The sequence below is a fragment of the Athene cunicularia genome (assembly GCF_003259725.1).
Source record: "Athene cunicularia isolate RWA chromosome 3 unlocalized genomic scaffold, athCun1 chr3_part1, whole genome shotgun sequence".
Classification (NCBI taxonomy): domain Eukaryota; kingdom Metazoa; phylum Chordata; class Aves; order Strigiformes; family Strigidae; genus Athene; species Athene cunicularia.
This window is the reverse complement of record NW_020799097.1, coordinates 49,960,607-49,984,745: the sequence shown is the minus strand read 5'-3', so window position 1 is coordinate 49,984,745 and position 24,139 is coordinate 49,960,607. Positions and strand designations below refer to the sequence as shown.

The window sequence follows — 24,139 nt, the reverse complement described above, 5'->3', positions numbered from 1 at the left end:
ACTGCTTGTCTGATGATATGTAACGGCTAGTTTTAAAGGAAAAAAATCTGACGAAGAGCAGGTTAAGTTGTGTCTGAGGAGCTTTTGATCATAGGGTTCTATGCACTACTCTGTCCATTCTCCAGCAGCTTTCAAATCTGCTGCCCTACTTCAGAAGTGTGCACGTCTTTGATTACCACACGATGTTCTGTAATGGAACAATAGGAGAAGGAACAGCACATCAAAATGGAGAAGCAAGGTACAGAGGGGAAAAAAAAATAATATATGCTAATGTGAATGTGATATGTGAATAGATTTTACTTCAGCACTAAATATGAAATGTATGTTATATTCAGAATAAACAGAAACTGAACCTATAGAAGCCATTTGCCTCATATTGATCACATTTTAAGAAGATACCTGGAAGTTTTTGCAAAAAATACGTTTCCAGATATGTATTCTTTCACAAGTCACGATGCTTCAAAAGTCAACACAATACTTAAGAAATATTTTAAAATTAACATATTCTGATCAAATACTTTGCTATTCAATAGTTTTGGAGGAAAAACTCCTGCCAAATGGAAGAGATGCAGAAGACTCCATTCAGCACTCCACAAGATGTTCACAGTCAACCTAGGATGATACTTGTTGAGCTCTAGCTAAACTTCACAATAAAGTTAAGGATAAACCACATATTAAAAATGTTGTTCAAACCCAGACCAGGGCTTTAACTGCAGAAAAGAGACTTACATATTAGATAATTTTAAAAAATAGTATCTTTACTCATATATAACGGTTCAGAGGTCTCCAAAAAGAGTAAAATTTTTCACTGCCTGAGACAGTTAGACTGTTCGAAAAATTCTATTAAGAGGCATCCTGACACAAAGACAGATTGGAAAGGAAAAGCAATACAAAATAACATATACGCTTAAATGTGTGAGACAATGAAATTCAGAAGTTCATAAAGTATATACCCACAAAAGAACAGTTAGTACGCAAGTGAAACTTGAAGAGTACAAATTAAAAAATAGTGGAAGCTATCCAGAGAGCAGATGAATTCAAGAGATATTATGATTGCTTCAAGCAGACACCATGATTCAGGGAGAAATGCGTAACAATTGGCTTTAGCAATCCCCACCAGCCCGAATCCTTACGTTGCCATGTGAAAGATCAAATTCACCCAAACAGAAAATTTAACAGCAGACAAATGCTATTTTTAAAGACTACGACATTTAAGTGCTTTTCAATTAAGGAACATGAAGTACTTGTTAAGTCTTGTCAGTGACACTTCAAAAGCCTTGCCTTTTGCATAAGCATTACCATATTCTGTATAAATAGACTCTGATTGTTAGGTGAAGCAACATAAAACGAGTCAAAGATGACCTTGGTTTCATGTCCTCTAGTAAGGAAAAATAATAATGATTACAAACATTTTTATTCTTGTACTGTGGGACTTCTGCATAAAATCCATTGTGTAACAACAAAGAAATCAGAGAGGGACTGTATTACCACAAAAAGGACCTGTCATGATTACATAAAACACTGCCATCTGGTGATTGTGCAATTATACCGTTAAAGAATGAAGAGTTGGTCCCAGTTAACTAAGATACTTCAGTTATCAGGATTAAGAGATGGCAGAGCTTCCTTCAGACACTACTGTGAGAATTTAAGGTGTTCTCCTCCAATATAATTTGCTCTCTATTCCTGAAGACATGTATTTATTCATTATTTCTGTATATCACTGGATATTTGATCTTCTGCTACCGGTTAAAGTATGCCATGAACACTTCCTTTATTCTGAAGACATGAATCAAAGAAGAAACTTTCTTTGATGCTATATCCCTGAAAACAGAACTATTCCTACATCTGTCTAAGATGACTGAACAATTAGGTCACGTGGAAGAAATGGTGCACATTAATGTAGATTTGTTGATGAAACTGATATGAGAAAGTCACACAGGAATTCCATAGCAGCAGGAATCACCACTTTTGTCACAAGAAAAATAAAGTATCTGTACTGCTATGGAAGAGAATACAAACAAGCGAAACAGCAACCTCAGCCAGAGATAGTTGTCATATTGACTTTTCCACAAAATACTCAAGGCCTTCTTAGAAACAGCCAGTCTATTCAAACTGTACAAAACAGTTTTGCTACACTTCCAATCATAGTAAAAACAACACAGATAATAATGACACCACACTCATACCCCCAAAAGAAAGTGTAAAATGTGACATTTTCCTTTCAAACATTTGCAAATTAAACCCTCAATCTAAAACCCTAAATTTATCCACATACAAATAATGGAAGAAAAAAAAATTTCTGCAAAGTTGTGGGGAAGTTCAGACAGCTAACCAAACAGCTGAAAATAATCTGATTCATTAGCTTTATTACTTGGACATAATTTGTTATTTTTAAATGTCCCAACTGGCAAAAACTTCTTTTTATATCTATTTAACATAAATTTCCACCTCTTTCTACTCAACAGGATTCCCATTATATGTATTATAGGATTAATGCCAACAGCAGCCAGCAAATGTCAGTAAAGTAATATGCTTTGCTTTTAACCATCCCCTTCCTGCTCTCAGAAGGATGAATATTTTTAAACCATATAAACATGAAAAGACATACAGGATACATATCTGTAATTTAGGTTTTAAAATGCCTACCAAAACTGCAACCTAAATTTCCACCCACTGACATGACTGTACAGCTTCCGTATGTGAGGCATCATACTCTACTTCTTCATCCAAACTTACTTTTATAGTTTAGGTGTGTTCACCTTGCAAATTACACTGAGAATGGAACATGTTCTGGACCCCCAATCCTTCCTCAATAGTTTTCAAAAGGGGGTTTCTAACTAAACTAATAGCTTAAGGCAGCACTGCAGTAATATTGGGACTTACAAAGTCTAACTAGCAGCATTCAAGGAAAATATAGTCACTAAAATCTTGCTTATGTGCAGACCTGATGTTTGTACACCTTCTCTGAAAAAGAAGGCTTGGAAATCCCATATACAATTTTTGTATAGAATATAAACTGTAATATCAACAAAATGGAACAGACGATTTTAGAGTTGTTTGGAGAATTCACAGTGCCACAAAAAAGTTAACATTCCCAATTCTAAAGATAGAACTGTATAAAAGAGAATTTTGTAATTCATATAGGAACTTAAGGATGACATGACCAGTTAGGAAAGAAAATAAGAACATGACAAGGCACAAGCAGAATCAGTTTGTATTTATTATTTCAGTTTAAAGAATTTAGACAGGGAACACATTTTTATCTATTTACTATAATATCCAGAACATTGTCAGCACCATAAAATAATAAGAAACTGGTTTTATTAGGTACCTAAAAATATTTCTATTACCTTCAGAATTTCTAAAGCCTTTAAAACTGACTACACAAAAATATCTATGATAATTGAATTTAGGCCCTGAACAACTTCATTTAAACTTCTTTAAAAAAATCCTGTTCAAATATAGGTACAACTCTGTCAGTGGCACACAGGGTTAGCTTATCTCCTCTAATTAAATTTTTAATTTGCCCTTGAAGTATGTACTTTTAGAAATAAAAATAAATGCTAACCTGGACTAATAGGTGACCCAAGTTGGAGAAATGTGTGTCATTTTCCTTTATATTATTAATCTGCTTCACTAATTGCAGAAACATTTCAACAGCTCCTTTGTTGGCCATTTCATTAAGTAGTACTGCATTTCCAGACATGAATTTTATAGCTCCCATGCAATACAGGAGAGCTTCATTGTTTTTTTGTAGATCTTCAGTTCTCAGGACCTCCAACAAACAATCTAAAAGGAAAATCATTATTCAGAAAGCCAAATACTAACATTTATTTTTAATACAGTCCAGTCATTGAAGAGATTAACAACTGGGAAAAAAACTCAAATTGAATTCTTACATTTCTAGTAAGTGGGCTAGAAAAATTGGGTATTTGGATTGAAACCAAGAAACAATTATTGATGAATAAGAGAATGGGCTTGACTTTTGTTCTTCCAGGCTTGAAGAACCAGCACCAGTTGTAAACACATAGCAGTAATCACTGAAATCATCCATCAAGATTTGCAAAAGTTATTCTGTGTGCCTGGAATTTTGTGTACTAAACTTGAGATATTCTAAAGAGGTTTATTCCCACTGCTTCCTTAAAAATCAAATGTTTTAAAGCACCTCAAATGGAGCACTAAAAAGCACAGATGCCTAATTCGAATCTGATATTTGAAGCCTGTTCCTAGCCTTTTTAGATTTACTTTTTATGTAGGTAAAGTTACTGTAACAGTTTTGCTTTATGTTACCACTGTCAGATATCTGAAATGTGAAAACTAACAGTTGTTAGCACAAGCCCAATGTACTTTTCACAGTCAAATTGAGATATTCTGAATTTGGTGGGTGTATCTTATATAAATAAGTAATCCTAACCAATTTTATTCTTCTGAATTTCTAGTAACTGATTTAAAATAACATTTACTTATGCTTCCTGTGTTCTATCCAGTTTAATAAAAACATTCTCCCACCTCATTAAACTTAGATTTCTAAAGCTTTTTCTGTCTCAACTCAGGTTGAAACTCTCCAAGTATATGGGTGTATATGGATGAAGTACACACACTCTAGGCTCTTGTCCAAACTCTCACCACCCTCACCAACTGCCAAGTGGTCAGATAAATCACTTGGGTTGTGGTGATGTGAGAAATCAGTTTACACAGATATACACATATGCTTTAACTTATGCACATGCAGCAATTGCAAGTTCAAGGCCTACATTAATAAAAACATAATGAAGTTTTAATGAAAGGAATGACCATCAATCAATACCAATTATCATTCATACACTGTAATTTTCTTCATATTTATCATATTTGAAAGGGGTGTATGTGTGTGTATGACACAAATACAGTTACAATCATGAAAGAGATCTTAGAGTCGTTGCTGACGATTCTCCAAAACCATTGGCTCAATGTGCAGCAGCAGCTAAAAAAAGCCAATGACTGTTCTCAATATCCTTTCTGGTGATGGGCAACAACACAGACAGCATTATTTCACTTCTTTAAAAATTGGTGCAGACACATGTTGACTTCTGTAGACAGTTTTGTTCTGTACATCTCAAGAAGGATCTACTGGAGTTGGAATGGGTACGGAGAAGGGCTACTAAAACAACTGAGAGAATGACACAGTATCCTTTCAAAGAGAGAGCTATAAGGCTGAGATGCCTCAGTCTGAAGAGGAGAAGGCAGAGGCTATGTGATATGACTGTGGTTTAAAAAAAAAAATCATGAAAGTGGAGGGTAAGCTGACTGTAGAAACTCTTACAAATCCCGCAGAACTACAGGCAGGGGCACAATGAAAAGTGGATAGGTTTAAAACAGCAGACAGAGAACTTTTGGAACTTGTTGCTCTATGAGATTGTAGAGGCAGACAGAAGTTCAAAAAGGAATTCGACAAATTAAGGGACAAAAGATCTATAAAAAGAGACTAAAAAAAATTAAGCAGGGATGTACCATCTAATGTCCTGATATAATGTAACAACTCTGGACACTGGGGTAGAACAGAGGAAATGGATCACACAAAAAACGTAGGCTTCCGTGCTCTCCCTAAACAGCATCCCCTATAGGCATCACTAGGCACAGAATACTGGACTAGATGAACCACTAATTTGAACCACTAGGCAATTTTCAGTGTATGACTAAGTTAACTCTGAGAATGTTTCCTGAAAATGATCAATCTAACTACTGAGTTTCAATATCTAACTTAGATCCAAGAACAGAATACATACCCAATAATCTATCATTTTGAATGATGTAATCATTTTTTTCATTCCTGCAAATTTTAAATGCAAGCTTACAAACATGGAGAAGATTTTTTCCATCCACTTTCATCTGCCAATAAAGTAAGAGACATTAAAAATCACAACTAAAATCTACATACAAAAATGCACCATAACATTTTACAAGTTCAGACACCATGGCAAACTTGTATTCTCACAGAACTATTAAACTCCAGCTGAAACCCTGACAGTACAATGAGCCAAACAAATGTTTGCAAAATTAAAAGACTCTGAAACCTAGCTAGTTTAAGCTCTGTTTAGCAAACTGTGCTGACTGACTTTAAAATAACAGAGGATATATAAACTTTTTATGTACTTTCTGCAGGTAATATATCAAAAACTTGTATGTTTTTTTTCTCTTAATTCATTCTTACAAAAAATACTGCACAAGACTCATGGTCTGGCATCCATGGCCATACTGCAAAGAACTCCAGTACAATAGTACATTTCATAACGAAAGTTATAATCAAATATCAGAAAACAAGATCTTATGATGTACTAATGGTCACTGAGAGATCATGGAAGGGAAGATAAAAGTGTTAAACATTCAATGACAAATCTCTTCCTTTTCTCTGCAATTCAAGATCAATTTTTTCCCTTGTTCATGATTTTTAAAAGATTCCACAGAAAAATGTAACAGAATTATTTTTTTAAAAAATAAGCACCACTTAACATCTAAGTAGCATCTGAATACATAATTATATCTTCTGATTAAAATAACACACACTACCTTAAAGGAGAACTGCCTGCCCCCAATGGACACACACACAAATTAGTAAAATGTCTACAAGACAATGCCAGCTGGTATCCTTTTACCAGTGTCCATACATACTTAATAGAAGTTGAACCAATAGGTTCAAAAGCACAAACTTAACTGATAGTTTTAATTGGAAATACTAGATAAAGGGATAATTACTCTTCCTCTCTTCAAAAAAACCCTGGTTTAGTATTTTCAGATAAAGGTGTTTAATACTGTCAAGATATTATTCAAAAACTAAGCTTTATTTCTACGTGTGATTTTTTAAATTACTGGGGTTTTTAAATCCCTGCATGTGTATCCCAGCTTAGGACACTGTCTCTTTTCCATGCCTAAGCAATATTCCTGCCACCATACACAAGCTATCCTATTTTGTGTCCCTCCTTCCTCCCCTATATGTCATTTCTCTGCAAAAAATAGGCTCTAACAAGCACTGATCTGGATGAATGGGAGACTAGTATTCGTATAGCAAGAAAATGTGCTTAGTAAAGGGTTAGTTTAGACACAGTTTAGAAGTATAAAATGAAAAATTAAATATAAGTTGTAATTCATGATTTTGAGCTTCATATTCTACCAATCAGCATTTTAAAACACTTACAGCCAGAATAATCTTTGCCAGCTTCAGGCAAAGCGGATCTGAATCAACATCTACAAGTTTATATAATGTCTTCAGAAGCACACTTCTTCTTTTAAATCTTTTTCCAAGCATATTCCCTTCATTCAAGGCTTGATAGAGCTTGGTGCAAGCCAGACAAAGATTTTCTACATTGTCTTCTACTTGAAGAGGGTGGGAAGGGAGAGAAAAATTAAAAATAATTATCAGTGCCACCTCTTTCAGAGCATCTCAGTAGACAAAGACACAGAACAAAATAAAGAATGGGTTGCACAACAACAAAAATAAGGCACCCAATAAATCTCTTAAAATGGTAACATGATCCTCAAAAACGGTTTTATTCTGCTCTTTCAAAACGAAGAGACTCAAACCAAGAAATCACAGAGCCAAAATAATACCTAAAGCTAAAATGAAACTCACCTTTAACGCTTAATGATCAGATTGACCAAATGTCTACCAGGAAACTGTGAATCTGAATATATTCTTTAAACAGCTCCACCAAACATTACAAAAAGAGACAGTTAAGGAACTGAATTTCTTTCTGCCCACGTGCATAACCTAATGCATAAACGTTGCTGGGATTAAGAACAAGTGAATGTAATAACTCGTTACAACTCTCCAATGCATAGTAGAGGTGCAAGATATATTTGAATGGACCATTGGCCTATTGACAAAAGAATCATCTACCTCCTAACCTAAGTCACTCAGACACTATTTAAAAAATACAAAAATAAAACCTGCAGTAAATTATTACAGAATCTGCATCACAAACAATGGAACCATGTACATTTTTACTTTAGAGAGAAAGGTCTTGCCTGTTTTTAAAATTCAAGAGTGATTGGGTTTTCTCCTTTTCTTACATTTGCTTCTGTCTGTAAAATGACACTAATAAAGCACCATCTAAACCCACTTAAACTGCCTGTATAAACTCTGCGTTTACTCAGGATGTACTTCACAGCTGAAATAAGAGTCATATTCAGGGAAGCAAGGCACTTGTGATGAAATACATGTGGACAGGAAGTTCTGACAAAAAACATTATATCTAAGGCCCCAAACCTGTAGGCAGATTCAGGGACCTACCTCTCCTGCTGAACAGTGCCTGGAAGCTCTCCATTTGCAGTCATCATACTCAAGTAACAACAATGGCTATTCCATTTCTACTCCCATCAGAGCAGAAAATTTAACACATTTTAGCATGATTCTAAACCCTCTGCTCCAGTAAGCAGTGGCACTTACAGGAGTGGCAAGGAACTGAAATTGAAAGGTCTCCACCCCACTTCATCAAAATTAACAACAACAAAAATCATTCACCACTCACCCCATGGGGAATTTCCGAATCTTATCCTCCCTTAAGCACTACAACGTAACAAAATAAAGTGTTTGCTCCTGTGACGGATGCACTCAACCCCTTAACCAAACTAGCATTAGTTTGGTACAGGCTCCAAACAATATAAAGGCCTGAACCTTAGCCGGACCAAGAACTCCTCTAGTTTCAACCTGTTCTCTGGAAACCCACAAAGCAGAGTGACACAGTGAGCACTGATGCATATGATGATGGAACACCAATCCTACGATTAACACATGAATAGCAGGTGGCTTTTCCAAGGCTCATTTATCAAGCAGGAAAGAAAGTTGTGGGTGAAAGGAATCTCATGCATACCTTTCCCATTGCATGTAATATGACTACAAGCCAACCACTTTATTCCATAAATATGTCAGTTTAAGTGAGTCGTCTTTGAGCTCTCCCTGCTAGGCACTGTGGCTGCATGGTGGTGATCCCCCCTTGAGCTGGGACACCTCTCAAGGTTGCTCCTCGAGGCAGAGAGACCTTTTACTACTGGAAGATCTTTGGTAAGTGACTGATAGCATGCTGAATCAATACAAATTAAACATTACTAATACTAATGAAACATTACTAATCCATGTAGCTACTCAATATTAGTTATTATAAACTTTGTATAGATAATTAGACATAAACTGTTGTCCAAGTCTGAGACTATGATTGCACCTGGCTGCACCTAAGCTCCATCAGGAGTTTAGAAAGGAAGGGGGTTCCACTCCAAACCTTGTGAAGAAACTGGAGAGTCTTCCTTACCCTTTTACATCTCCAGTCTCTGTGTGATTGAGTCTAACTTGATTCTAACTCAATTTTCCTTTGTATGTTTCTTCTATGCAGTAATTAATAAGGTGAACCTTGTCATCAAACTTACTGAACCTTGGTAAACTACTGTTAAACAGCACCAAACTTACTGAACCACCTCAATAAAACATACTGCTGCTTCTCTCCTTTAAGTGAGGTGCATTCCACTCATATGAGACAAACTGGCGTAGTTGTAAGGATCCTAAACCAGGATTCACTACAGCACCTCTAGAAAAAAAGAGACCTCAGGGTTCTATTTGTTTTTGTTATGTAACAACTGTCTCAAATGCATGATATTCATAAGATTTTAGACAATAATTAATTTCCCGGTTAAACTTCAGATTTCTTTTTGCGTGGAAAGTTTTCTGCAAATGTTTTTGAGGGAGAAAGAGGAAGAAAAAGACTCTTCTATTAATATATTAAAAACTAAATGTGACTTAAATGCATGTATAGGGATTTAGCCAAAATGTATGAAGCAAGTGACTGCACACAAAATTTAAAAATATTGAATTACCAACAGACCCTCTAAAAACATTAAAATTATGGAATTCTAATATTCACTGTGATAGGGAGAACTGCAATTGTGCAGTAGACAGCCTAAATAAAGCAATACAACACACAGCTGCAGGAGACAACGATGCAATTCAATTACAATCTGTGTGAATATTCGAGAAGCAGCAGAACTCTTCACTTTAAGGTTTTTGCAGTACAACGTTCAATCAACCAGTGAGAAAGTACCATTAGATAATTTCACCTATTAGTAGAAAAACCAAGCCATAATCAAGTTTTTTTAAAAAAATCTAAAAAAACCCCAACACGCTAAACAAATCAAGTAAAGACTGAGGAAAAGGTGCATGAAAATTGATTTTGCTTAGTTACATTCATGACAAGGGAGAGACATAATTAGATTTTACCTCTAAATAATATTTTGCTTACCTTCAAAGAAAATCTCACTGTGCAAAACTTTAACTCAGTGGCTCATATTTGACAATCTCAGCAATAAGCAAGGAAAATAAGAAGTTGCATAGCTTTTCAAATCCTGATCACTGTTTTTCTAGAAATCAGTGACAGATGTGGGAATGAGAATCCTGTCTTTTTAAAATAATGACATATTTTGGGAATCACTCAGTACCATACAGGTGCTTCATACTCATCAACATCTGCTAAATTATGCAAAAAATTTTCTAATCTGTACCATCTGATAACAAACACTGCAAAAGATCCTGTAAAACAGAATCAATCCCCTAATTTGACACTCGCTTTTAACCACTTGTAAAAACAAATCTACTTTCTATATTCCCACCATTCAAATAAATATAATGTCTATAGAAGACAACTAAACAACCTTTTGAATGAAACATGGAAATGGATTTCAATCTTTCAAGCCATACTTAATTTACTCAATTTTGCTTCAATATTCTGGGTCATTACATTCTTTTCTGAGACATCTAACACTTTAAGCAGAAATGAAAACTATCATTAAGATTTCCTTAGCTTTCTAAAAATAATTGAGGCCTCCAATACAGTTCACGCTTAAAACAGTGAATCCGTGCAATACTTTATTCTTACAAATATTACCTCTTCACTGACTGCTAAGCTGGCAGAGATATGTTGTCTAAAATAAGGTAATTTAATCAGACAAGATCTTCTCTAAACCAGGATTTTTTTAATAGAATTACAGAATGGTTGAGGTTGGAAGGGTCCTCTGGAGGTCATCTAGTCCAAACCCCACTCAAGCTGGGCCATCTACAGATGGTTGCCCAGGCCAGTTTTGCACTGCAAAGTCACTGAACATAGGAAAGCATAAAAGGCTAGATAGTCCAACTACTGTTAAGCTTTTGTAGTAAACACAAATGAATCCCATGTTTCCTGCAGGAAAATATACAGGAAAATATACCCTCTCAAGAACAGTTTTACTCACCTTTTTCCAGTTCATGAAGAATTGGTAGAATCTTTACATGCCAAAAGATTTCTTCCTCTTCCAATTCGTTTATTCTTGTTTCATCCTCTGAGCCTTCAAAATACATACAAAACAAAAGCGCATATTCAGTGAAGGTTTCAACTTCTACACAAATACACAGCTACAAATACTTTATTCATTAGTCAGATAAAAAAAGAAAATGTCAAATTTTGCTATATTCTGGGTTATTTTACCTATTCAAGCTTTTGTTCTTATTTACATTTTCTCAAAAACAAAAGTTTCAAACAAAACTGGATGGATAAATGTTTTGATATGTAAAGCTGTACTGTAAAGCCAGATTTGCTTTTGCTTGCTGACATTAATGTTGCATTTGATCGCTGAATTGGAAGGTAATGGCTACTTTTACATCAACACGTCCTACTATTTTTCAGCTCTGTGTCCACGTGACAGCTTATTGTGTGTTAAAAAATATCCATATTCTAGACAATCCTCTAGGATTGTACAATTTTATCTAATACACATGCACAATATTACACTAAGCTTGGTTCACTGACTCTTTAATCAGTTAGGAAAAAATAGTCTTGTTACTACATCCTGTTACCAATTCTAATCACTTCATGCAATTAGTTTTGCAAACTTCTCGACTAAGTTTTTGTAAAATGCACGTTTCCCCCCTAGTCTTTGTTACATTAAACAATTTCTCACAGAGCATCTTGGGAAATGAACAGTAAACTACAGATATCTGGAAAGATGTTTTCCTTCCAATAAGCATGTCAGAAACCTCGAGGGCAACCAACTTCTAGTTTTCTTGGCCACACAACCAATTTCTTCCACAGTGACTGAGAAAGAGCTACTGTTCACTATCAGAAACCTTGTCCACAAAGAGTTTTAAACAATATTTCAGCTTTTTTTATACTTTGCTTCAAAAAGAAAAGACAAAATATGTCTATCAGCAGACATCAATTTAAAAATCGGTAGACCAAAAAATCAGCAGTCTGGAATTCTGGAAACAAGACTGGGAACATGGATCTGGTTTTAGATTGGTCAAGGGAGTTAGTGAAACATGATTTATTAAAAAATGGATTCCAGGATTGACTTTCATATGGATGCAGTATAACTGGGAATTATTCCAACTTGCTGAACATCCTTTTCACATTCACCTGGCACTATGTAAAGCGACAGAATTCTGGTCTCAAACACAGGCACACTATAGTTAGGAGTTTTACAACTTGAGTTTTAAAGGATCTAACAACCCTACAAGCTGCATGTAGGCATATTTTCTGACTTCAAGATTAGGTTAAGCTCCTTATTTTACAGGCAACCGAAGTTGTTGTTAGAAAGATGGGGTTTGGTTTGTTTGTTTGTTTTTTTTTAAACAGGGAAATTAGAAGTCACACAACTCCACTAAAAAATACGAAGAAAGCCATTAGGACTAGAATATATGCATTTTAAGTGACAGGTTTGTCAGAAAGTGTGTTCTACCGTTCACTACTAGCTCTTTCATTTAAATGACAATATAAATTCTTATCATCATCATTATCAAGCACAATACTATACTACATGAGAACATTGATATTGAGAGGTATGCGTTATGAGAACAGTATTTCAGACATTAAAAAAATGACTGTCTACTGAGCATTACTTGGAACAGTGAAACAATTAAAAACTTGCTGATTATTTTAAAAGCTAGCTCTTTAAAATAATATCCAGACTCTGTCTGTGTATCTGTTTTAACTTTAACTGTCTACCTGTATTTTACACAGAATGAATCTATTAATTATATTTGAACAGATTATACAATGATGCTGTTTCATAAGTAATAAACTAGTATGTTATTACAATAACTATATATTGTTGGTATGTGCATATATACATATTGGAAGTATTTCTTAGGTAATGTTATTATTATTTTGCAGACCTTTATTTTCTAGATCAAATACGTTAATAGTCTTATTGAGATTGATGAGAAGCTTAATTAATAACCACTATGCAGCATTTCCAGTGAAGTGAAAGTTCTGCTCCAGATAATGTAAGAACACAGCTGAAGTAAGAACATTAGGATAGTTTGCACTGTTTCTTCCTGCCACAAAACCCACATATTGCCTCAATTATTTATTTTCTTTCCAATTTGTAGCTACCTCTCTTAAAGTGAAAGATGAGACTGATTTTCTAACTACACATATGCTTAACTTTATTTATCAAGAAATAGAATACTTTATGTACTTGCAGTTATGACCAAACTTTTCACTAAAAAAAAAAAAATTAGCAAAGACATTCAATTTTTAGTTCAGAACAAAAAGAATTGATTTTTTGTGCCACTCTGCTGCAGTTGTCTTGCAAACATCAGAAAAATACAGCAACCTAAAAAGTCATAATGGCATAATTTAAAAAAAAAAAAATCACTTGTAATTAGGAAAAAAAATATATTTTTGCTAAAAAATATTAATCCTAGCAATAAGAATGAACAGGAAAAACATTATTATGAAGAAAAGCAACATTAATAAATTGTAAACTTGCATGTGTCTCAGTCCTGGGGGATTTTTAAGGTGCTGATTAAAAGTTAAGGCACTAGCTGTATTTAAAATATTGCAGAAGCTGTCCTGAACCTTCTAATCAAGCAAATCACAATTCAACAGCAAAAATACTCAAGCAAAAGAATTCAGCAAGTTGAAGTTCATTGTCTCAGTTTTTCATAGGTCTTAACCACAGCTTTGCATTCTGGTCAAAAAAAAAAAAAAAAATCACTAATCAGTCTACATTTATTGGTTGCTGTTTTTAGCATGTAAATACAAGAGCCTTAGCAACACTGAGCTTTCAAAAGCTGTGTACTGCCTGACTTATCATGTTTAGCCTTTTCATGGAATAATGAGTGGCTATGAATATATCAATATTAAAACAGTCTACCTCCTCTCTAAAATGTGAAAGTATAAACAAAAATCATATCAGAAAATAGAAATAATCTCTAAATGAACACTCCCCCCCAGACCCCACTACAGAGGAGAAATGATTGAGAATTCCTACTGCTATCCCACTGTTTATTCTGAGATTAAAGATGAAGTATGCACAAACTAAGGAAGTGACATGATGTTAAAAAAAGCAGATATAAAAAGAAACAATCCTAATAACACATGTTTTTTTCAACACCAAATAAAATAGCACAAATAAATTAAAAGGCCTATAAACAGAGAAAATAGCCCCACAGAATACTAACTCCCATGACATGGTAAATACTCTCAGCTCCTCTGAAGGGAATGAAAGCAGAGCACATTACAGTCTTTGCCAGAATAATAATAATGCAACTTCTCAGTTCTAGAAAAATAGTAATAAAACATAATAGCAGAGTAGAAACTTCAGGTTTCCATACCAGACTCTCAAATATGCACTTGCCATGTATGAAACGTGCCAGCTATGAAGAAGTATTAATTAAAATCTGTTATGTAAAATTAGCAAAATGCATCCCTACAGGGCAATCCAGAATCTGTATCTTCAGATAATATACCTTGACCCTTCTGTGCAGCTATGTCAGTTTACAAAAAGTGATGATCAAACAAGGTGTTAATGGATTGGCAAATTCTTAAGCTTACATATGGGAAAAAATAGAGAAAATATCAACAGATTTTTAGAGTGAAGACGTCTTGAATATTGTTTCTCTTTACCAACAACAGTAAAAAAACTCTATACAGCTAGAAAACCAAAAATATTGTTCAGTGAATAAATAAGAGATCTTCAAATCACAAAAAGTATTTGACTGTATTTCACTTTTTTTTTACTGGAGATTGAAATGTCTTACAAAGTACCTGTTACTCTTCTCTTCCAGCCTGTACTCCTTGGCCATGATGAACTAGTGTCAGGCTTTTTCATCTCGTCACTAAAAGATACAGTATAGATACACAAAAAGTATATCAGAATACAGTGCTCAAAATGCTCCTTTCTCCACAATGTACTCAGTATGATATTTGCATATTAATAACTAACTGGAAAAGATTATGAGTTATTTTATTAAGTTAGTAGGTTATGTGCTCATTAAAAATGACCTAAAAATACAACTTCCTCTGGTATGTATTACAGAAAGCTCCTTCAGAAATACTGACATATTTACACCACAAGAGGTCACCATTATGGAACACAAAACCTAAAGCATTTCCACTTGTACAATAAAGCTTAAATTTGAATGAAACTAAACTGAGAAAGAGCCAATTTTTATTTCATCATCCGTTTCATTAACTGCATATAAACTCAACTAGCTTGAAACTGTACGTTCATCCATTCACATGGACAGTGATTTCTTCTGATAGAATTAACACTTTTAAAAGATTTAATGAGAAGAATTTTCAAAGAAACAAACACTTTATTAACCTTTAATGTAAGTATTAGAATTTCTAGGTCTTCCTGTGAACTACTGCTAACTACATAGTGATCACTAGTTCTGCTAGAACACCTATGTTGCCATTTCTTTGTAAAGCAACAGTAATACTGTAATTCCTGTTGATTGTATGATTAGTCTTTTTTTGGCCAGAGAAAACTACCACATACATCTGTGAGAAATCTGTTCTGTTTGCCCAGCTACACATTCAAGCAGCACTGATCTAAAAGAAATACACAGACTCTCTTTGCTATTAAACAGGAATCTTCCCTCCTTTAAATTCTGTACTGAAGACAAAGGTCTTAATCTATTTTTCCTATTCTCAGTGTATGCTTAATTTAACACTTCTTATTCCATTTATAGTTCATGTACAAATACAACCTAATCTCCTAAATTTCCTTCCAAAGTTAACAGTATTGTGCTAGCAATGTTATTTCATAACCTGTTAATTTAGTTGCTATAAGGCTTAAAGCTAAACTGTTGTTTAAGTGGTTTGCTGGAACGGCGCCTAAATCCTGTCTGCCAGTCCAGACAGAAGATGTAAGTCATCCTATCAACAGATGGAGACAGAATAAAAGACAAAGCTCTTGTAAGATCACTTCTCTACAAAAGGGACTGGATAGCTCACTGTGATCAGTCAAAAATTTCCCAAGCAATCACATTACAGAGGAACACTTGCTTCATTATGGCTAACAAGTGAATAATGCTTTCTTTTTACAGCATGAGGATTTAAGTGCTCCAAAATCCAAATGCTTACATAAACTATCTTGAAATTATTTCAGCATATATGGCAATTCCTACTCCTCTGGGGAAGCAATGTTTTTTTTAAAAAAATAAGCAAGTGTTTCATCTCTACCCTAAAATAGGCTGACATCTGTAAGAAAGAGGGTTTCTACAGCACACATTAAATACAGTCCAGTATTTGGTTCCATTTATGCACATACCTTGTCCTACAAACTTTGAAAGTTTAAGAAATGATTCTATGAGGTTCAGCCATCCTTGAAATCAAGACTATAACCTGAAAGGATGCTGGATAAAGAAGAGAACAACAACTTTAGTCACCTAATACTAACCCAGCTATATTCAGAAATCTGAATTGTATGTAGGCATGATGATACTATCTGCCTACATGAATATGGATGTCTTGAGTTTGCTTTCCTCAGAAGAAGAGTTTTGTAACTATATCCTGTCTGTGCCTCTTCCCCTAAAATGTAAATCCACAGAATGAATCCAAGAAACCTTAACAAAGACAATCCTGCAAGTTTTGTAGGAAACAAAAGCAGCTGAATAGAAAAGACACTGAAGCAAAGGACATGGTAACCTGAACGCTTATCAGATAGAAACACCACATATGAGAGATAAAGGGTAAGACCATGTCAAAGTTTGTAAAAAAAAAAAGTTTGGTTGGAACCTACGATTTCTTAAACACCACTATCAACCAGTTTAGAGATCTATGTGAATAGGAAAGCAGATTGCTGTACTGCTGGTATTCACAGAATTATCTGTACTTTTGGGAAACATCCTCATAAGTTAAACAGCTTAACTGGAACTCTCATTATTTTCAGAAAAAGAATACACTGAATACATACATAAATGAGAATGACTGATAGGCAGGCTTATCTTTAGGGAGTATGTACAATTTATGAATTTTGGGAAAGATTATAAAATCCCTTTATGTATCTTCACCATGCTGCCAACTCCATTTCAGTTACAGAGACTTTTCCTTCTTTGTTATCTTTTCACTTTCACGTAGGGCTGAAACTTAAGCAGCAATATCTTGTTAAGAACTATGCAGTTAAAATGTAATCAGCCTACTCTAAAAAATAAGTTACCTACTATTGAAGGGAACTGGCTTGTCAAGGGAGTGGTTGCCTTGGAAACAAAGTCAATTGGCAGAAATCTGATCATCTGATAAGGGACTCATCAAGAAATCAACTGACAGAGGCTCTGATGATTTACAGAGGAAAAAGAACTTGGCAACTGGATCATCTCTATCCTTCTCATATAAGGAAGATCATAGTAGCCCATATGAGGAACATGGCTTGCTTGAACATACATAGACTATGAGGACTTCAAAAGGGACCAGCATTGCTGAACACATAGAGTGTTCAGTATTTTTCCCTTGTGAAAGAACGTATAATTAAGTGAAAACTGCATTTCTTCAGGAACTCTACTATTTAGATGCTTACTTGCCTGTTCTTGACATTAACCCCTTGTTAATGGTAAATCTGCAAGCTCTCATCTTCAGTGGTATTCCAGGGAAAATTACATTCCTAAGAACTGCATCCCAGAGGCAAAGAATTGGACTAGCTCACTCCAGAGAAGCTGCATGCAACAGCAAGGTCTGCTTCTCAAACGTGAGTGTGAGATCCCAACAGAGGAATAGCACTTGGGCTCTTTCCTCATATTGCAGAGCCTTAAACATCTGAGAATCTGGGTACCTCTTTACTTGTAAAACAGAGTCTGGCAGCAGGCCTGATTTTTGGGCCACACCTTGCCATACAGTTAGACCCTTAGCATGGTCACTGCTACAGTTTTAGCACAAGAAAGGTAGTACTTTCCTTGACAAATGCCTGGGCACAGGGCACAGACAAACAAGAGTTAGGGATCTTCCCAGCCAATACTTTGTGTGTAGTAGGGAGAGGGTTAAAAATACTTTCATTGTATTAACATAACCCATGACACAGCAGTTGGCCACCAAGACAGAGACTAACTCCTTTGTTTAATTTTTATTAATCATTAGTACAGATGTAGCCCTGGTGCCCCACCAATTGTTTAGTTACCAGTTAAGAGGGACGCAGCCTAATAGCATCAAGTTAATGCTTCGCTATGGATTTGTCTGTAACAAGCACCTTTGATCAGTGAGGTAGCAAAGCCTAACTAAGAAGAAGAGAGAACATGATCATTTCTAAATTGTCAAACTTAAAGGCATTACCTCTAGATACTACCCTCTCCTCATGGTAAGGTTCTTGTAACACCTACATATTCTTATAACTTTGGGAGGCAAAACTAGAAAATACGAAGTGGAAGAACGGAGAAGCACCGTAACTGAGATAGTGTAATAAAGGATGAAGAATATGAGGGTTAGTTTTAAAAGAGAAGAGTAGGAATAACACGGAATGAGCAAAAGAGCAGTGGATAAGCCCCATACTACCTTGCTTCTGCAAGTGCCAGGATCTCACACAACACTGCTTCTCCTGACATTATAAACCTCTTCTTTTGGACACATGTAAACTGAATCTGTGGACTCTCTCTCCTGAAGTACGGATTGGAACTGGGACTACTCCATGTCAACTGGAATCTGAACAGTCTCACAAAGGCAGAGACCTAATCACATGCAGACAGTGCATAATGTACCCTGAGTAAACGCTGTGAGGAAGCCATACACAGTAGACACTTGCTGGTGTCTGGAAATACATTTCTTTTCCATTTTAAACAAGGAATGAAGATTAATTACCAACTTTGTGATCCGGAAGATAACAAGATGCTGCAGAGCACCCTAACTTTGTATTTATAGGTATCTTTTGTTGGCAAATTCCACATGACTGCTTAATACAACTTTTTTAGGGTTGAGGGTGGTTGAAGACATCAGAACCTCCAAACTGGTGGTGGTCAATTGACAGAAATAGAATATTAGGCTTAACATCCACAGACTTTATGGAGACTGACTAACAAAACACCATTTTCTCTCAGTCAGCTCTACACAAAAGTTTACAAATAGTAGTGTATCTCAAACATCAGCAACACTTAGAAAAGATAACTTGGAAATATGCTTGAAAAAACACAGAGCACTAACTTCTGAAGGCATCACCTGCATGAACTACAATACTACTAAAATTTACACAACATACATTTATATACATTTTATAAAAATATGAAACAGAACATGGTCTAGTTAGTCCAAAAGCAATTCTTTGACTAACTCCTTTGAGTGTATCAGAAGAAGACATAAAACTGATAAGTACAGACACTCACAGAAAAATCTCTTCAGAAATTCCTTCCTGATAAGCAGCCTTAGTCTGTGTTGCCACCATGTGAAAGATCTCTTATCATCCATGTGCTCTTGATATAATGTCGGCCTCATTGCTAACTTCTAGTAGCATTTTCTAAAGTAAAGTAGTATTTAGTTGGGGGTTAGGATTGAGTTTATTTTTAAATAAATTTCTAAGGCATTTGAGTTTATTTCTTCTCAATTTCCTTTTACTTCTCTGATGCACTTAAGTTAGAAAAATGTAATTGTAAGCATACAATTTGGACACATCTATATCTGCTGAGCATTTTCTCTATCTGTAGAACCACAGTTCTAATCTTCTAAATTCCTTCCTTGTAAACAAATCTAAGCCCCTGGTAGTTTAATTGTTTGTCCTTAGTGCTCTTTATTTTTGTCTTTATTCTGATAAGGTAAAAACTAGTCATACTTAATTTAAAAGTACACTCGACATTTATGTAACAAAAATATATAAAAACTATAATAGTTCACCCTGAAAGTCCATCTTGCTCAGTGTCTTCTAACAGCGACCAAAAATGTTCTCAGATGCCTCCTGCAAATAGAGGATACTGCTGAGGTGCCCTGCCTGCAGTTCTTCTTCAGCTTCTGCCTTCATGTTTTTCACCCTAATGCATTCCCCCCACCTTCTTTTTTCTTCCATTTTCCCCCAACAGTGAATCAATTTCTCTCCACTGTATTTTCCTTCAGTCCCCACAAACTTCCTTTCTTATAGTTAATTTAAAACTATAAAAGTGTGACTCAAATTTTACAAATTTTATCCTGGATCCCTGATATATCAATGTTTTCAGGTCTTCAAACATCTAGGAGAGCAATTTCTAACTTTTCACAAAAACAACCTAGGCACTGCAACAAGTAAAAGATGCAGACTGTTTATACTTAAATACAAGCACTAAACATCTCATTTTACAAACATTCATTTTGTGCATTGGAAAGCCAGACATGATGTATCTACACCCCAAAATCAAGACATTTGACTAAGTGGTAAGAACAAATTTAGAGCAATGCTAAGCAGATCCTGGGGGCCCGCTCAGGCAAACCAGATGTATCAAAAGGACTACTAGGCACAAAGGTGCTCTTTCAGACTAGATCAGAGCTCAGTCCCCCTGGACACGAGTAATCCTGAAACAGGTATGCCATTTAGAAAGACTGTTCTTTGAGATGTTACTGACATGTATATTCAGAGTGTGACTATATTTACAGTGTAATCTGGGTTTATTTTTATGCTAGAAGTATCCGGGATGGCATGCCTTCCACTAGAAAGGATCATTTGGCTATTTAAGCAGTTGTGTATTTTCCTTTCAACCAAAGATTCCCAAATTCTAGATGGACTATAAAGGGAAAAGCTGTGTGGATGTGTTATGAAAGTATATAAAACCAGGAAGTCTCTAAAAATAAGTTACGGGTAAATAACTAGTTTTTCCTCTTTTGAGTGCTTGCCACAGGGGAGAAGGAAGAGTTCTTGCCATACAACCAACAGGGGTGTCACAATACACCCTCCCTTCAGGTATTTATATACTTTGGTAAGACCCCTTTTGAACCTCCTCTTCTCCACGCTAAACAGTCCAGCTCTCTTCGCCTTTCCTCATGTAAAGTACTTCATCATTCTAGTAGCTGGACTCTCTCCAGCTGCTCCATATCTCTATTGCACTGGGGAGCCCAGAACTGGAGCCAGCTCTCCAGCTGTGGTGGTTTTCAAGACACAAATGAACACAGCGCTAGATAATCTCACCTAGGTTCCCTTTTCTACAGAAGATTGGACCAGATGATCTTTTGGGGTCCCTTGCAACCTGAGCTGTTCTATGAACTTGGTGTCTACCAGGACTCCCAGATCTTTTCCCACAAAGCTGCCTCCCAGCTGGACAGCCCCTAGTATATATTGGTGCCTGGAGTTGGTCCTCCCCAGGTGCAGGACTTTGCATTTGCCTTTGTTGAACTGCATGAGGCTCCTGTCAATCCTTTTCTTCAGACTGTCAAGATCCCTCTGGAGAACTGCACAACCCTCTGGCGTATCTGCCAGTGGGTTTCTTAGATACTGACTGCCAGTTATTGTTTCTCTGAATTATTCAGAAGTGTAGTCTCATGAACTCATCAGGTCTCTTGGCAGGAGCACTGGGAAGCATGGTGCAAATATACCTAAGGCTCTAGACCAAGTTTATCAAGGGTACAGACAGACTCAGCAGCTTTGTCTCAAAAAGTAGGATGGCAGCTCCAGGGAAAGTTTAAAGGAATTAATGGTGATCCTGGGAATCAAGGCAAGGAGGACAATGCAGCAGACCCTGAATCAGCAGCAAGGGACAAGGTGGTGCAAGAACCCCAAGGCAAAGGAGAGGGGGAGTCAGATATGAAGCTGGAGCAAGTGAGCGAGACTGCAACTGATTTTCTCAGACAACATTCAGTTACACAATGCTTAGGAATCGCCACTTTAGAACATAAGCCCTCTGCTACCATGATTCTTCCACCATCAGTGTTTAGTGATTAGGAAACAAGAGTTGTAGCTCTAAACCATAGTTACTGATTTTAATAACAAGACATTGCTCTGTAGACTTCGAAAGGATGTGTAAACAACATCCTAGTTTTTTTGCCAAAGCAACTAACAGGAATTGTTTTTAGCTTTTGGCAAAATGACAAAAATTAGTATTTTGCTTTATCATTCACTCCCACAGAAATTAATTTTTCCATATGCCAATTAACATTAGCATTTTTCATTAATTCGTTTATTCCTATTTAATTATACTATCCAGACATTTTGTTGCCAAAAGGACATCAGGATTAGTTTTCTGTATTGTATTTTATTGGTTGAATAGTAGGGAATATGTTTTTGAGGGGTTGTTTTGGTTTAAACCAAATTATTTCTTCCTGACCCATAACTTAGCACTTGAAAGGCACTCTATCTTTTTAGATAAAGAATTGACCTTCACTGAGCCACTTAAGAGAATGTGTCCCTATTTTGTTCAACTATCACTGAACCTTCCTTTCTATGATGTCATCTCAGGGACAAACAAAATAGATACACAATGTGGAAGGAAGTAATAGGTATGCCTCAAAGAAAAAAGAATTAGTATAACAGCTCGATTTTTAGAGACTATTTTCCTTTTAGAAAATGTAATAGAGACATAATAAATTACTTGCTGACAGCTAAAAGAAATATAAACTATTAAACCAATTACATAAACCTCTACTCAGTCCTGTTTCTCAGCTACAAAGCTTTTCAGAAGCATGCAAATTATTGAAAAGCTGATAATATAGATGTCCTGAAATTATTTCAGGAATTGTAGAGGATTATATCATAAGTAACACCACCAGAAAAGACAAAAACAAAGGGAAGGAAAACTATAACTGAGACTATAACTGATACCACTGATATGAGAAAGGATAAATAGTAGAAAGGCAACATAATTTGCAAAAATATGTTGACAAATAAGCCAACTACACTGAGTCATCCTAAAGATGAGCAAATAACAATTCCTCTATAAACACAATCATGGGCATAGTCCATTAGATATGACAGCTCCAGCGATAAAAATATAGTATTCTATTTATACAGGCTATTGATGAAGAACTTCATGCACATATTAAATAGTATGGGTTAAAAGAACAATAGAGGTTGATGAAAAACCTATATCCTTAACCTTTTTATTCTTCACAGTCTTTGCATCTTCTGCATAATACAGAAAATAAACAATTATCTATTTGTGGCAGGGTATCTTTAAGCAAGCAGACAACTGACAGCCTAATTCTAACCATAAAAAACACCTAAAATACTAGCCTAAATATATTTGGGTCTGAAAACCACAACATCTTTATCTTCCTAACTTGACTCTTGCATAAGCATTCTCATTCTAAACAAAAATTCAATCTAAATCCATTGTTACTATAGTCCTACACCTCGACTGAATTGGCACTCCTTCCTTAACTCTTGCATGGCCCACTTTCCCATTCTAGAATTACTATTCAATTGGTAAGAAGGAGTCTCAAGACCTAGATCTTCAGATTTTGAGACCAATGACCTCATCCTGAAACTAATTACTAGAATGGAAAGACTCCCTTTTGAGTAGGCAGTAAAAATTAACTTAAACTCCACTCTCTCACAAGCGAAGACACCAGAGATAACAGTAATCTGTTGCTCTTCTTTTCAGAAGTCTATAAAAAGTTCTAAAAAAAGAATTCTTCAGTCCCAATTTTCTCTCAGTATCCTCTAACCTTATACAAAAACAGGCATCTTCTTGGAAGGGTAATTGTCATACTTTGGAAAACACTGTTGAAAGCTCTACCTGTGAAAGCTTTCTAACAACTCAATGGTTTCTTTATTAAATTAGTGGTGTCAATAACTAATGGAACTGAGGCAGAAATAAAGAAAGATTATTTAGGAGTAGATTAATTTCCTGTTTCCCTGTCTTTATGAGAACTTCAGACATTATGAATATATATATAATAAGACAAATCCTGAAAGAAGTCTGGGGAATCTTCAGCAATATTAGCTAAACCATACAACAAACTAATATCCACACCATGTCATTCAT

The 24,139-nt window shown here is 35.5% G+C and overlaps 1 protein-coding gene across 2 annotated transcripts in view; it reads right to left on the bottom strand.

Moving 5' to 3' along the window:
- The window catches only part of ARMC2 (armadillo repeat containing 2), a 63,599-nt gene that overhangs the window by 27,587 nt on the left and 11,873 nt on the right, over positions 1-24,139 (bottom strand). The window contains exons 5-9 of one of the 2 annotated variants that reach the window (XM_026846130.1): positions 15,045-15,115; positions 11,248-11,340; positions 7,172-7,350; positions 5,766-5,868; positions 3,569-3,789 (exon numbers count right to left, since the gene is read on the bottom strand). In XM_026846130.1, coding sequence (XP_026701931.1) covers positions 3,569-3,789; positions 5,766-5,868; positions 7,172-7,350; positions 11,248-11,340; positions 15,045-15,115 — 667 coding nt within the window. The remainder of the gene's footprint in view (positions 1-3,568; positions 3,790-5,765; positions 5,869-7,171; positions 7,351-11,247; positions 11,341-15,044; positions 15,116-24,139) is intronic. The other variant, XM_026846131.1, reaches the window with a different exon arrangement.